The 14,579-nt window shown below is 40.4% G+C and overlaps 1 protein-coding gene across 19 annotated transcripts in view; it reads left to right on the top strand.

Moving 5' to 3' along the window:
• Positions 1-14,579, top strand: part of ARPP21 (cAMP regulated phosphoprotein 21) — a 197,598-nt gene that overhangs the window by 129,505 nt on the left and 53,514 nt on the right. For 14 of the 19 annotated variants that reach the window (XM_027675704.1, XM_027675714.1, XM_027675723.1 and 11 more), the window contains 3 exons: positions 139-198; positions 2,728-2,960; positions 12,428-12,658. In XM_027675704.1, coding sequence (XP_027531505.1) covers positions 139-198; positions 2,728-2,960; positions 12,428-12,658 — 524 coding nt within the window. The remainder of the gene's footprint in view (positions 1-138; positions 199-2,727; positions 2,961-12,427; positions 12,659-14,579) is intronic. The other 5 variants (XM_027675722.1, XM_027675718.1, XM_027675721.1 and 2 more) reach the window with 3 other exon arrangements.

The raw sequence follows: 14,579 nt of genomic DNA, 5'->3' as shown, positions 1-14,579 counted from the left end.
GGGAAATTTTAGCCTTGTTTTTTTAAACTGAATCTAGCACAAGTTGGAAGATGTTTCTAGAAATCTAATGTAGATTTACAGATCAGATAAATTTGAATTACCGTGTTTGTTAGCATAATCTTTCTTTTCATTTTTTAGTAGGCTGTTGGAAGACAGTAGCATATGCAATGATACCCATAAGAAAAGACAGCTGTTTAGGTTTGTATGAATTTATTTAATATTCATTTCCCAGTAACTTTCACTTGTGATTCTATCTGTGTCCTTGCCAAGGGAAACCTTGACAGGTCTGGGTATGTCATTTTTCTGGTTGGAAAGGAACATGGAGAATGCGTTCTGTCCCACTCATCCCAGGCTCTCTGAATGCAGAGGTAACAAGAGGACCCTTTCCTTTGGTTTTATGGATCACTGTCTCAGGAACCATATGAGATTTCCAGGTGCCCAGCTGCTCAGACTGCCACAATTTGGAAGTGACTGTAACTGGTGGAAGCTCATTTTTGCTGGAGTGTATAAAACAGGCACGTTTCATAGACTAGTGCCCAGACTGACCTTTTTTCCTTTTGATGGTTTATTAAAAGCTGAAGTAATAGTACATTGAGGTGAAACTGATCGAAGTTCCATTAGCCAAAGCAGCTATATTTTGAAACTTTTTCTCTGTGAACTTTGTCTTCCCAGCTCCAGTTCCTTCTGCCAGAGAACATCAGAGGTATCCTATATCCCAAATAGCATCCCAAGCCACAGGATATCAGTAAGGGTCAGTCCCTATTTTCATGGAGGACATTTTTACCACTTGACACACTGGATCAGTGGAAGACCCAATCTGGTTGTGGCAGTGTTCTTCTGTGGATCTTAGAAAGATTGTCTTCCCCCATCATGAGCTCTCACAGATTCAGTTCAGATCAACCAGAGCTGAGCATGCCAAGTTGCTTCAGACGTCAGTCAGCTGCCACAAGTCTTAAGCAGAGCAGGCAGAGGGAATGTGTGCTTTCAGAAGCACGTCCTTCATCCACTAAGGGATGGAGAGAGCTCTGCAGAAATAGGGTGATCACTAGATGTCTTTATGCATTGGGGTTTTCATATGTAGGAGTGACAGCTTGTGTCACTTCAAACCTATATTTATATTTATTTATAATACATAAATTTTCACTATGAAGAGAAAAGGAATATTTGATGTATGGTTGCTAACCCTGCATGTTATCACGGCAGCCACAGAGGAGATGGAGAGATTGGACCAAATAAGGAACAGTGCTGGAGCATCTGCTTCTGCATCCCATGACCACAGGCAGCAGGCAAAAAAACATTTCTCCTTTCATTGGGTTAGGCTTGATGATCTGAGAGTCAGGGAGCAGGCATGCAGGAGTAAGGAGGCATCTACACAGAGACACTCTGTTTGGGTTTGAGGAACTAAAAGAAATTTTGTGTAACCAAAAACCACAGAATACGAAAGCATTCCATTTCTCTTCCTCTTTTCCACTAGAATGTAAATATAAGAGACTTGTTAATTTCTGAGCACAAGAGTACAAAAGAGTCTTTAAATAATATACTTTGATATCTTTCTTTCCAATTAAATCTTAGGATGATTTATTTTCAAAATATTTTTTGGTTTTTTTTGTGTTGTTGCTTCTGTTCTGTTTCTCTTCATGCCTTCCCACAGTCTGGATCTAGCAAAGGTCAACAGGTTTATACTGCTGATCACATCTGTGAGAGGTTTGCAAGGAGTGCAACAGCCTGATCCTATCTTTGAGACACTGCTCCTTCATGTCCCAAGTGACACAGCCCAGCAGGTTCTCCAAATAAAAAGCAGGAGCTATGTTCACAGGGACAAAGGGGACAAAAAAATTAGATACCGTCCCATTGTTTTTGATTTGTAGAAAGGGCTTTGAGCCTGTAAGTTATTATACTGTAAAATAAGACAAGACTTCCAAAGACAGTGTTACGAGCATCACTTGGGATAACAGTCATGGTGCACTAAGCTGTTATAGCATTCTGGTTTTGTCATTTTAGCAATACAGTGTGAAAGCTCACCATAAATAAGCCAAATTCTCCTCCAAATTCTGGTCACAGTTTAGTGTGTTGTTACTCACATTACACTGGGTGCTCTGCAACTGTTTGAGGACAGATAGCCTCTGCCCAGAGATTCTCACAACTGTATGCAGAGGTGAAATAAAACAAACCAACTCATGCATCTCTAGGTGGATCATTAGCAGTGAAGAGTTCAGGGTCACATTGAGAGGACACATGTTTAGAGAAGCTTTGGATGACTTCACAAAACTGATAATGACTGGGAGCAAGGTGCAATAAAAATAAGGAGAATGAGTATGAAGACAAAGGTAGAGGGCAGGTGAAGTTGGTGAGAAAAATATCACGGGATGCACAGAAAAGTGAGAAGTAGTGAGGGCTTTGCTGAGGGAAGAGAACCCTCAACAGACAACAGAAATGCTACATCAGTGCTGCCTAATAGTGCTATGTCAGCAACATCTGGTGAAGTGCTCTCAGGGAATATGCAGAAGGGGAATGGTGGTAAGTGCTGTGCATATAAAAAAGGTATAGCAGTGTTTACATGCTGAAGGCAGATGAGTATGGGGATCAAATCCCCTGTTTCAAACATGCTTTCATAAAGGCAGAGTATTTCCTTTTTCTTTATTAGGGTCGCTGCAGGGTACCCAAAGATAAACTCTGCTGTGACATGGTTTTATTTGTGTATAAGTCTTTGTTTCCTGATGTCTGTAGGGGTAATAGAGACAGCATCGGGAAGACATCTGGCAGTCGACAGAGCAGTACAGAGAATGAATTAAAGTGGACAGACCACCAGAGGCCATGGAGCAGCACAGACTCGGACAGCTCAAATCGAAATTTGAAGCCAGCCATAACAAAGACAGCCAGTTTTGGTGGGATAACTGTCCTGACAAGAGGAGATAGCTCATCGAGTAACAGAAGTACCGGCAAACTGTCTAAAACAGGTAGCTAGTACTGTATTGGGTTCACAGTGCTTCCTGTCATGTGATGATAAATGTCTGTACTGGTACTTATCTGAGTACAGTATATCACAGAATGGTTTGGGTTGGAAGGGACCTTCAGAGAACATGTAGTCTCACCCCTATGGTTGGACTAGGTGGTGAAATACATAAACAGCTGTATTTCCTGTACACAGGAGATGTGTATGTCCATCTATAGATGCTAGTATCTGGGTACCTGGTATCGACTTTTTAGGAACCAAGAAAAAAGCATGGTGGTGCCCGAGGTTTGCAAATCATAGGAGAGATAGGCTTTTCTTGGAGTATAGTGTATGCACACCCTATTTGAACACCATCTGCACTTGTAGCAAGAAAAGGTGGCAGTCCTTTCAGAGAAAACACAGATTTTAACTTTTTATTAATTTTAATGTTTTTAAGTTGTGAATAGTTAAGTGTCAAATATTTGATGCGAAATCCAAGAATATTTTGTTGTCCTTGCTAAAATGCAGACCATCTATATCTTGGAGAACAGCCTTGCCTTGCTGCTGGCAGATGAGGCTATGGTGGAAGGAGGCAGAAGTGCTGGATTCACAGAGGTCCCACAATCTCTTCATTTTCTTGTTTAGTTCCCATTAAATGAAAGCATCGTTTAAGCAGACTATGAAGCGGTGGGAATTCTGCATTTATTTGCATTAACTTTACGAGTACATTAACATATGAGTGAGTCACAGGGTCTGGATCTAAGTAATTTCAAGCTATGCCATTATGCTACTCATTATACTTTAGTATAAAAGTGCATAATAAATAATGAGCCTATCAGATGATTCCATTGGATTGGTTCATTTGATACATATAGTACAGGACAAGTGGTAATCAATACTTAGCACTTAGTGCTCTTTCAGCGTGAGAGTGTTTTATGGACGGTACTTAATTTACACCCAGTTTATCAAACTTGGGTTGGTTAGATTTCACTCTGTGGTCCTACTGGCCACACTATTTCTGATACAAGCCAGGATGCCGTTGGCCTTCTTAGCCACCTGGGCACACTGCTGGCTCATATCCAGCAGACTGTTGACCAACACCCTCAGGTCCTTTTCCACCAGGCAGCTTTCCAGCCACTCTTTCCCAAGCCTGTAGTACTGCCTGGGGTTGTTGTGACCCAAGTGCAGGACCCAGCTCTTGGTCTCATTCAACCTCATAAAATTAGCCTCGACCCATTGATCCAACCTGTCCAGATTCCTCTGCAGAGTCTTTCTACCCTCTAGCACATCAACACTCCCTCCCATCTTGGTGTCATCTGCAAGCTTCCTGAGAGTGCACTTGATCCCCTTGTCCATATCATGGATAAAGATATTAAACAGGACTGGCTGCAATACTGAGCCCTGGGGAACAGCAGTTGTGACCAGCTGCCGACTGGATGCAACTCCATTCTCCCCTGCTCTGGACCTGGCCCTCAGCCAGGGTGAAAAGTGCAACCATCCAGGCTGTGAACAGCCAGCTTTTTCCTGGAGGGTGCTATGGAAAAACAGCATTAAAGGCTTTAGTAAAGTCCAGGTATACAACACCCATAGCCTTTCCCTCATCCACTAAGTAGATCACCTTGTCATTGAAGGAGAATAAGTTGGTCAAGAAGGACTTGCCTTTCATAAACCCATATTGGTTGGGCCTGATCCCCTGGTTGTCCTGTACATGCCACATAATGGCATCGAAGATGATCTACTCCATAAGTTTTCTCACACCAAGATCAGACTGACAGGCCATTAGTTCCCCAGATCCTCCTTCCAGCCTTTCTTGTAGATAAGCATCACATTTGCTAACTTTCAGTCAACTGAGACATCTCCAGTGAGTCTGGACTGCTGATAAATGATGAAAAGTGGCTCAGTGAGCACTTCCAACTGCTCCCTCAGAACCTTTGGGTGGATCTCATCTGACCTCATAGATTTGTGTGTGTCTAAGTGGTGTAGCAGATCACTACCTATTTCCCCTTGGATTATAGGGGCTTCATTCTGCTCCCTGTCCCTGTCCTCCAACTCTGGGGACCAGGTACCCAGAAAACAGCTGCTCTGGATATTGAAGGCCGAGGCAAAGAAGGCATTAAGTACCTCAGCCTTTTCCTCAGCCTTTGTCACTTTGTTTCTCTCCAGATCCCATAAAGGATGGAGATTCTGTTTAGCTTTCCTTTTTTTGCTAATGTGTTTTCAAAAACATTCTTTATTGTCTTTTACAGCAGTACCCAGATTAAATTCTAGTTGAGCTTTTGCTCTTCTGATATTCTGCCTTCCTAACCTCACATTATCCTTGTAGCCATCCTGATTAGACTTCTCCTTGTTTAAAGGTCATAAACTCTTTTTTTCCTGAGTTCCAGCCAAAGCTCTCTGTTGAGCCAAGACGGCTGTCTTCCATGCCAGCTTGTCTTTTGGCACATGGTTACAACCTGCTCCTGTGCCTTTAAGATTTCCTTCTTGCCGAATGTCCAGCCCTCCTGGACCCCTTTGCCCATCAGGACTGCCTCCCAAGGGACTCTGTCAATCAGTTTCATAAACAGGCCAAAATGTCCCTCTGTAAGTCCAAGATAGTTGTTCTCTCCCCCACCACCACCCCATTACTTCTCTGAGAGTTGAAAACTGTCTTTTTGTGGTCACTGTGCCCAAGATGGGTCCCAACAAGGCAGCAGATGACCCCAAGAAGTGCGTCCAATCAGCATATTGGGCCTTCTGTTCCTTTCAGAAGGGAGTCTGGTATGACCATGACCCATCCTTTTTAATTTATGGAAGCATATTTGATGCAGAGCATAGTCTGAATTAACCTCCATCCAAAGGAACTGCCGTCCTTGCTATTGTTTGGTTCCACTTGCAGAGTCTCACATCTGTTATCCCAGGGCACCTGGGACAGGGGGGTAATGACAGAGGAGACCTGCCTGCTGCACTGGGCAGGAACTTGTCACCATTGCCCCCTGTCCCTTCAGTCACTGTGTTCAGCCAAGCAGGGAGAGGATAGAATCCTTCATATCATGCATTCTGTCTCCCTGTGGGAACTGCCCCAGGGAAGGCAGTGTGCAATTCCAGTGTGTATGTAGTTTTGAAACTACACTCTTGTGTATTTTTTGTTTGAATATAGACTGAATAGACTATACAGTGGGGCTTGGAGTATGCAGCAGACCATGTTTTTATCTACACATTTCTTTGACAGCCGTGAATCATTCCATTGCACTAGAATTGAATTTAATGTGCATGAATTAGGGAGGAGGCACAGGTCCCTGCTATACTTTTTTTGTATCATTCACCTCCGGTAAGAGTGCAGGTAAATGTATTTCTCTGTGGTGTTGTGTTGCAGAGGTGAAGAGCATTTAAAATGGTGTCAGGGAAATCCAGTTTAAAGGAGACATCTAATTACAAGAATAATATTTTTAAGTAGCCATTTTAGTGTTAAGCATAATAAAGGATGCACTTAGGAGATGTATTAAAGGAGAGACTTCTGAAGCATGCCAATACTTGTAAATGCATCTGCACTCTGTATGCACCAAACCCCAAATTGCTTTCAAATGAAAGCTCTTATAATACATTTTTAAAACATCAGTGATATTAAAATTTCATGTTCTCTTGTAAGTGCTTTGACTTTTTGTAAGGAAGGTGTTTAAATTGGAAAGCTAGTTCAGGCACAGGAAGAATAAAAAAGGAACAAAATAAAAAGAAGAGGTGGGGAAGAAGAGGAAGACTGGATGTCAAAACAAATGAATATCTTCAAAGCCAGGATACAAAGTCAAACAGTCAATCAGCCTGAGAAAAGTCATAGAAAATAATATCCAAATCACTGTTTCTGTCCTTCTTTCTGAAATGCTGTTGAATGACATTAAAGCAGAAAAGAATGACTTCAAAAAATAATAGGGAAATGTGTCTTGATACGGTGTTTTCACTTCACCAAAAAAATGCTGAGTGCATTCGTACAGTAGCTGTTAACACCCCTATGTGCTGTTTGCATTTGTTTTCTAAGGCGCATTAGGTACCAAGTGACACTTCATTGTGCATGTTTTTGCATTATATCTTCTGTGCTCTGGCCATAGGTAGCCCTGGTTTTCTGTAGCTCAGTGGACATTTAAATGTTGATCCTCTTTTTATTTTGAGTGATCTTGATTATTTTTTTTGTTGTCTTTACTACAGTGGTTGAAATGGAATTTCAGAGCTGTTGCTACAAACATTACACACACTGCTCTGGTAGTGCGTGATAGGCACCAATTCTGTTTCAGTTTTCCTCTACAGAAAATACTAGTCTGTTCTCTCAAGGCCTTTATGATTCACAGTAATAAATTTAAAACATTTCTCTCTTGCGTATAGTAGATATGAACGTGGTATGAAGTATTAGTTGGTCAAAGTGTTCTTCATTGGCTAAAGTATAGAAATTATTTGTGACCTCTTTAAATGTGAAAAGTATATATGTGACAGTCATACAGAAGCATTGTTAAACACTCTTCTTGAGCATAGAGTATTAAAAGTTTCAGAATTTTCAAAGAAGGTTCACAATTGCCTTTGAGAGTGTATACAGTGATGCAGTATTAGTATTGAAGTCATTCTGGATCACTTTTAATCAAAATTAAATGTTCTGCCCTTAACCTTAACTTCTTATAAATCAGCAATTAATGGTACATATTAAGCAAGCAGGAACTGAAGCACCGAAAGATATTAGCTTCCCCCTAGGCAAGAGATCATAGAACATGCTGTTCTCTGCAGTAGAGTCCAGCAGTCTCAGTTAGTCGTAGACTTTAATTGCATTCAGCTGCACAGGAATTAGAACTTAGTATAGGAATTATGTTACCTCGTTTTTGCAAACTTCACAAAAGGGGCTGTTTGAAACCCATTGCGTGGTTATCTTAATGGTTCTGATGGTTGTTTTCATGCACCTGTTGATTGTTTAGAGAACCTTGTTCTACTGAAAAGCACAGATTGTATTTTACAAATAAAATTTTCTTCTCTGTTATTCTGAAGCATAGTACATATGCAGAGATGTGTTAAACTATAGTTCAATATTGAGTGGGGAGTTAATAACTTAACAAATTTCAATCAAGTTGTATTCCTACTGCTTAAGACATCACACGAAAGGTTGGTTGGTTTAGATTTTCAGGAATATAGTGGACTTTCCAGGGTTGACTAAGCATGTAAAGTGGTAAGTGAAATAGTTGTCTGTGCAGGGGGACAAAGATGTACCTATTCAGTCTGTAACACCAAAGAAGTGAAAATTTAACACGTCAACTACCATGTTACTGTCACTGACACATTGCCACAGGTTTTAACATAGATTATTATGAGGGAAGACAAGATGTGCTTCAAAGAAATGTTCTCTGTGCATCTACATACTTATTTAAATAATTGTTGGAAGACTTAGGAGATGTAACTATTGCACCTTTAGCTTCTCTTAATGTGTTTTCCATTCAGTGGAATGCACATCTGTTGGAGTGTATTTCTTTCCCCCTCATTTACAAAAAGCTGGCTGTATTGGGATATTAGCTGTGTTGATACAGGTCTGTAGGGATCATTAACTTCCTTGGCAGGGCTCCAAGTAATTGGAGACACAGTCTAATCTCTCCTGTTAGGTGTTCATTGCTACTCCTGTTGGGGAAAGACAGTTATATGCAGACATTTCAATACATTAACCTTCCTGGATTTGGTTTGTCTGGGTTTTTTTTGTTGTTTGGGGGTTTTTTGGGTTTTTTGTTTGTTTGGGTGGTTGGGTTTTTTTATATAAAGTGTCCTGTGTAATATATTTTTTCTCTCAGTTTTGGAACTGGATTTCTGCTTTTTTATTATTTTCTTGAAGCAGGCACTAGCCTGATGGATCTGGTAAGTCCAACAGAAACTGTCAGAATGCTGATGTATGTGTCAGACTTACTGATGATAAGTCACGAGCCAACTGCTTCCAGTCATAATCTTCCCACCAACCGATTGTGCTGAAACATCAGTTTTATTTTTAGAAGTGCAGCTTGCAGAGAAATAATCATGTTCAAATGTGAATGTACCGTTGTCATAAAAAACCCCCAACAACCAAGTATGTGGGTGTACAGAGAAAAGCAAGTGAATTACAGACATAGCAAATAAATATTTCTAATCCAAGTAACTATATCCAAGACAAAAATACTTCCAGCACTCTACTGTTCCTGAAAAAATTGCCTGTCTGGGCTAAGTAGTGGATAGATCTTGAGAGTCTAGTTGATAGGAAAGGAAAAAGTGCCTTGGACTTGGAAGGTGGGATGAGCAGAGATGTTCAAAGTGATCAGATACTGAATGCTGACTGAAATGAAATTGAGTAAGACATGTTGCATCACTCACTAGTGCTTAGAATATTTGGAAATTAATGGTACTGCCATGTTCTCTCCCTCTGTAAACCCTCTTTTACAACTCTTTGAACTGCTGTATCTCTCATAATACTTAAAAAAATATATTAATGGAAAGTGATGAGAATGTGAAGGTTATTATTATGACAACTGTGAAGCAGCAAGAAAATGATAGAATAATCTAGAAGAAGTATGCATCATTACATACTGAAAAAAAAGAGGTTGTATTGTGTAATAGGGACAAAAATCTCATTTAGACCAAGTTCCAAAAATCTTTAGCAAGATGTCTCTTAGTGTGAGTCTGAGTAAAGTGAGATAGTTCAATTTTTTTCCCTTTTCTACAGTACTGAATTCGCTCTGTGGTGAATTCTTATTCCAGATTTAGACAGCATGAAAACAGCTAATCAGAACTACAAAGACAAGATTATGTGGTGTTAATTTCCAAACATTAGTGTTGGAATTTACATTTACTTGGCTTAATAGGTCTAGACTTAAGATGATAGGAAATAAGTTATGGTGATGGAAAAAAATAAAGTAGATCATTCTTATATGGGATAAATGGGGACAAAATTGATAAAGCAGTGATTTCTGGGATTTTTTTTTTCAAACAGTCAGAAAATGCTTGATATGGTTTTGTGACTTACTTGTGTTTTTTCAAAATCACTGAGTTGATCTACTGACATAGGAGAGCAGATCTCAGGTCTTTTATGGCAGACATTTCAAAGCTATCAGCTTGACCAGTATGAGGAGATAGTTTCAGAGGATTTTCCACTGTTTCTGCGTATCATTTGATGAGTACATCTGAATTCATTGCAGTCCTCTGGCTTTTATCATTCAGAAGCTGGTATAGATCAGTCTGTGATTCTGGCATATAAATAACTGAGAGGGGTGGAAAAAAAACAATTGAATATCAGAGCTGCAGTCTTCTTTTATGCTAGCAACCTTTCTTTTGAATAGCACAAAAAGTGGGGAGAGTCTGAACTTGGGCTTGATTCTACTCACACGCTTAGAAATAATGGGAGGTTTATGAAATCTCATCACCGCTACCATCTCCAGGTAGCTTTCTAACCTGTTGAATTCAAAAAGTAAAGGAAAAGAGGAGAAAGTAAAGCAAGAACTCAAAGAACCAACATGAAGTGCATATAGAAAGGCTAGGGAAGTACAGGGAAGAACCTGGTAACTTATGTAGGAGGAAAATTAAATTCCAGCTGTTGCTTTTACAATTTCAAGGAAGACACCAAATACCCAAATACTACTCGCAGCTTGATGAGGGTGGCCTCCAGAAATAACTCTGCAATTTGTAGAAACACTGAAATCTGAAATTACCCAATAAATAAAACTATACCTACAGGAATAACATTTCTAAATTTCCAATCTCAGTCTACAAGGAGGGGAAAAATGTAGCAACTAATACAACTTTGAAGTGTATTTATAGAAATTAAAAATTTCTTCTGAAATCTCTGTAACTTTCTTGATTACATACTGGAGAAGCGGATTTAGGGTCCTGCTGATGGCAGTACAGAGTTCACAAAGGGACTGATTGTATCTGTAGTAGCTTCTGTATGAATATGAAGTTTGAAGAAGATGGATAAAAAATGTGTCTTACACAGCAACCTGCAGTAATCTGTGAAAAGACCCTCTGTTAAGTAGCAGGATGCTAGTATGATTTCTTCAGGAGAAACCTGCTTTGCTCTGGTTTCTGTAATACGAGGAAATAAATGAATTTCAATAGGGATTTGACTGAAAATTAATTTGAGGCTCTAAGCAGTCTACTGCAGGGACCACCTACAGTATCCCATATCTGAAAGGATGTAATTTGCCCTCAAAGAAGTTTGCTAAAACTGAAATCTGAGTTCTGTCTTTGCTTTTAGTATATACCTGCAGGTGGGCACTATGAAGGTTAGATGAATAGACAGTGCACAGAAGTAAAATGAAAGAAGTTGCAATTAAAACATACTTTGCATGTTGCAATTAAAACATACTTTGCATTCATAACATCCTGCTTTCAGGAAGCCAATCACTTGAGACCTAAGCTCTCAGAGATTCTTGTCTTTTTTATGTGAAGCAAATTGAAATCTAATCAAGTAGTATCTCAGAAGTTTGGAAATTATATTTGGGTTTTTAAATACTATATCTCTCCATTCTTCCAGGCACAAATGTGGTTTAGCACATTTGATTTCACAGAATCACAGAATATGCCAAGTTGGAAAGGACTCACAAGGATCATCGAGTCCAACTCCTGACCCTGCACAGAACCATCCCCAAGAGTCACACCATGTGCCTGAGAGTATCGTACAAATGCTTCTTGAACTCTGTCAGGCTCGGTGCTGTGACTACTGCCCTGGGGAGCCTGTTCCAGTGCCCAACCACCCTTCTTCTAATATCCAACCTAAACCTCCCCTCACACAACTTCAGGCCGTTACCTCGGGTCCTGTCACTGGTCACCACAGAGAAGGGATCAGTGCCTGCCCCTCCTCTTCCCCTCACGAGGAAGTTGCAGTAGACTGCAGTGAGGTCTCCCCTCAGTCTCCTCTTCTCCAGGCTGAACAGACCAAGTGACCTCAGCCGCTCCTCATACGGCTTCCCCTCAAGGCCCTTCACCATCTTTGTTGCCCTCCTTTGGATGCTCTCTAATAGTTCAATTTTAATAGGTTAGATGCTGACAAATCAAAGTGGCAAAAATCTTAGGTAGCATCTTAGGCAGCTTTAAATTAATATGTGTATTGCCCAGCTACCTTGTTATTTGACTGATAACACAGTTGTTGTTTTTCTTACAGAAAATGTTTAGTGTTTTTTGTGTTATGATTTTAAGATTTTTTAAATTTATTTATAAACTCTATGTTTAGTCTTTACACCTTATGAACTGATACTTTGGCATTATAAATACATGCTGAGCATTTTGTGTTGTCTTTGGTAAGTCTATTTACTGGCTGGGAGGAAGCAGGTTTTGTGGGAGGAAAGCGTTTTTTTAAGTTGTAAAAATTACCACTGGGTACTGGTCTCAGTAGGAAGTGAAACCCCTGCTCCTAGCTGGGCATGGAGTGGTGCATACCTTTGCAGTCTGTGAAGGCTCTCCTCGTGTACGTACCCTATTTGATGGGGACTGGGGTCCCTTATAACCCCCTCTCCTGCTGTGGTTGTGTCTCCCTGTTAGGCTCAGAGTCTTCCAGCAGTGCTGGCTCCTCAGGATCACTGTCACGAATACATCAGCCTCTCCAAAGTGCATCTCTTGTCCCTGGGGTAACAGTCAGCTCTTCAGGCAGTGTGTCCTACCCTGAGAGCGGGATGAGTGGCCAGGTGGCCCCCAGCAACACCAGCTATATCATTCTTCCACTTGAAGCTGCAGGGATACCGCCTGGCAGTATCCTTCTCAACCCGCACACAGGTCAGTATGATTCTCTCCTGCCTGATACTGCCCGTTGGTGCTTCTCATGTCAGCTGGGGAATTGGTGAATTTCTTGTTTCCAGACATTTTTCCTGGGGGCATTTTATGAGCAAATATACATCCAAATGACATTTTGCAAGTTATCTTTTTCGAATCTGCTGGCAAAGTTAGATTGGCTTTCTGAGGCTATTGTGGCATAGCTGGTGGGAAGCAACACGCTTCATCCCAGACAGGATATTCATCATTCAGAAGTCCTGCCACTCCTTGGCTGTGAATCTTCTGAGATACCGTTAGCATCAATAAGGACAGATGCTTTTCTATATTGAGCATGGTGAGATGCAGTGCAATCGAAATACATCGTCAAATGTCAGCAGAATTTCAAGAGGCTTAAAGACTACATTTGAATTTGCACTTCAGAATTAATCTTGTTATGTGAGCTACATGATTAGCAATTGTATTTAAATTGTGAGTTTTGTGGTAAGACAAAGCTGTAACTGTTCAATTCGTGGTAGTTAGCAGCACCACAGTGCACAAACAAGGTGCTTGCAGGCACCCAAGTGCTGTGGATGCTTTGGAAACTGCTCAGTTTGAACTTGAGTGTTTGCTGAAAGTTTAAGGCAATTTTTTAACCGCCTTGGTCTAGATGAAGTCCAGATTATATTACACTATTACTCCCCACAGTATTGTACTGTCAGTATTAAAAAGGTTCGGGGAGTTTGAGACTGTGATGTTTTTTCAGTGATTTGAACCATTTCAGTGACCATGACTAGCTGTGCTGTCAACCTTAGCTGAGTTATGCTAGGTTTAAAACAACAAAGCCTATGGTGAAATGTATCTTCCATTATATGAGAACTGAAGATTGAACCCAAAAATACTTTTTCAAAGTCCTTGATAGAGCATCCAAGAGCTTTTTCTTTGGAGATTTTTGTTTATTACTAGTATTTTATGTGTATTACATCTCTGTGTTTCAGTGTTTCAGTGCAAATGCCCAAAGCTTATTTGTGAGTCTACTACTATGAATACTTTGTTTCAGTCATAGTTTGGTCAAGAAAGTTGCAGCATTTAAGAAAAACACAGCCTTGGTAAACTATTGAGCCAATCTTTCCACAGATACTTAGAGATAGTAGTATCTGGGGCTGATCAATGTATATCAGCATATTTAAAATCAGGGAACATTTCTTGTTTGTTTAGATTCAAATGTGAGAAGTTCTTTCCAGAGAGGTGACTTAGTAACTTGCACAAACCTTTACTTTTCTGAAGCCTTTACTATTTAAGTGTACTTTTTTCCAAGCTATTCCATTATTGACATAAGAGCCTGATACTGTTGGCAAGAAAAAAATCCATCAATATGTTCATCTGCTCATTTCTGTTGTTCCCATAGTTTTCAGTTCTGTCTGCAACACTGAAATTTCTTGGTCGATACAGAAGACAGCATTTTGTGTGCTGTGGGGTCCACTTCCATGCAAAACTCAGCAGGCCTAGACAGGAGTCATCCATAATTCAGGTGACAGGACTGAGAAACATATGAAAGGAATTGCTGCTGCTTGGAGATTGTGCTTGTTCCTGGCCATGGCAAGGACAGAGACTGAAGGTCACCACACTTGAAAGCCGGAAGAGCAGTTTAAGAGGAACATCTCCTACATCTGTTTTGTCAATTCAGCAATTTGCAGCAGCTAGTTCATATTTTTCCCTGGTACCTGGGGAGTCTCTTTTTCTGCTGTAGGTATAATGCCTTTCAATACTGTCGCTAGACCAGAACACCTCATCTTCCTTCTGAGTGTGCCTCGTGGTCTGCAGAGGCATCACTGGGAGCCCCATATGTGTTAAGGGAGCAAGTATTTTTACATGTATCTGATTTCGTGTTTCTTTCAAACCCTCTGTTTTATTTCTGTGGCTCCCTTGTAAATATATACATAATAAA

This window comes from Neopelma chrysocephalum, unplaced genomic scaffold (assembly GCF_003984885.1).
Source record: "Neopelma chrysocephalum unplaced genomic scaffold, ASM398488v2 Primary Assembly neopelma1_26, whole genome shotgun sequence".
Classification (NCBI taxonomy): Eukaryota; Metazoa; Chordata; class Aves; order Passeriformes; family Pipridae; genus Neopelma; species Neopelma chrysocephalum.
The sequence above is the reverse complement of the archived record's forward strand: the minus strand, read 5'-3'. Positions and strand labels throughout refer to the sequence as shown.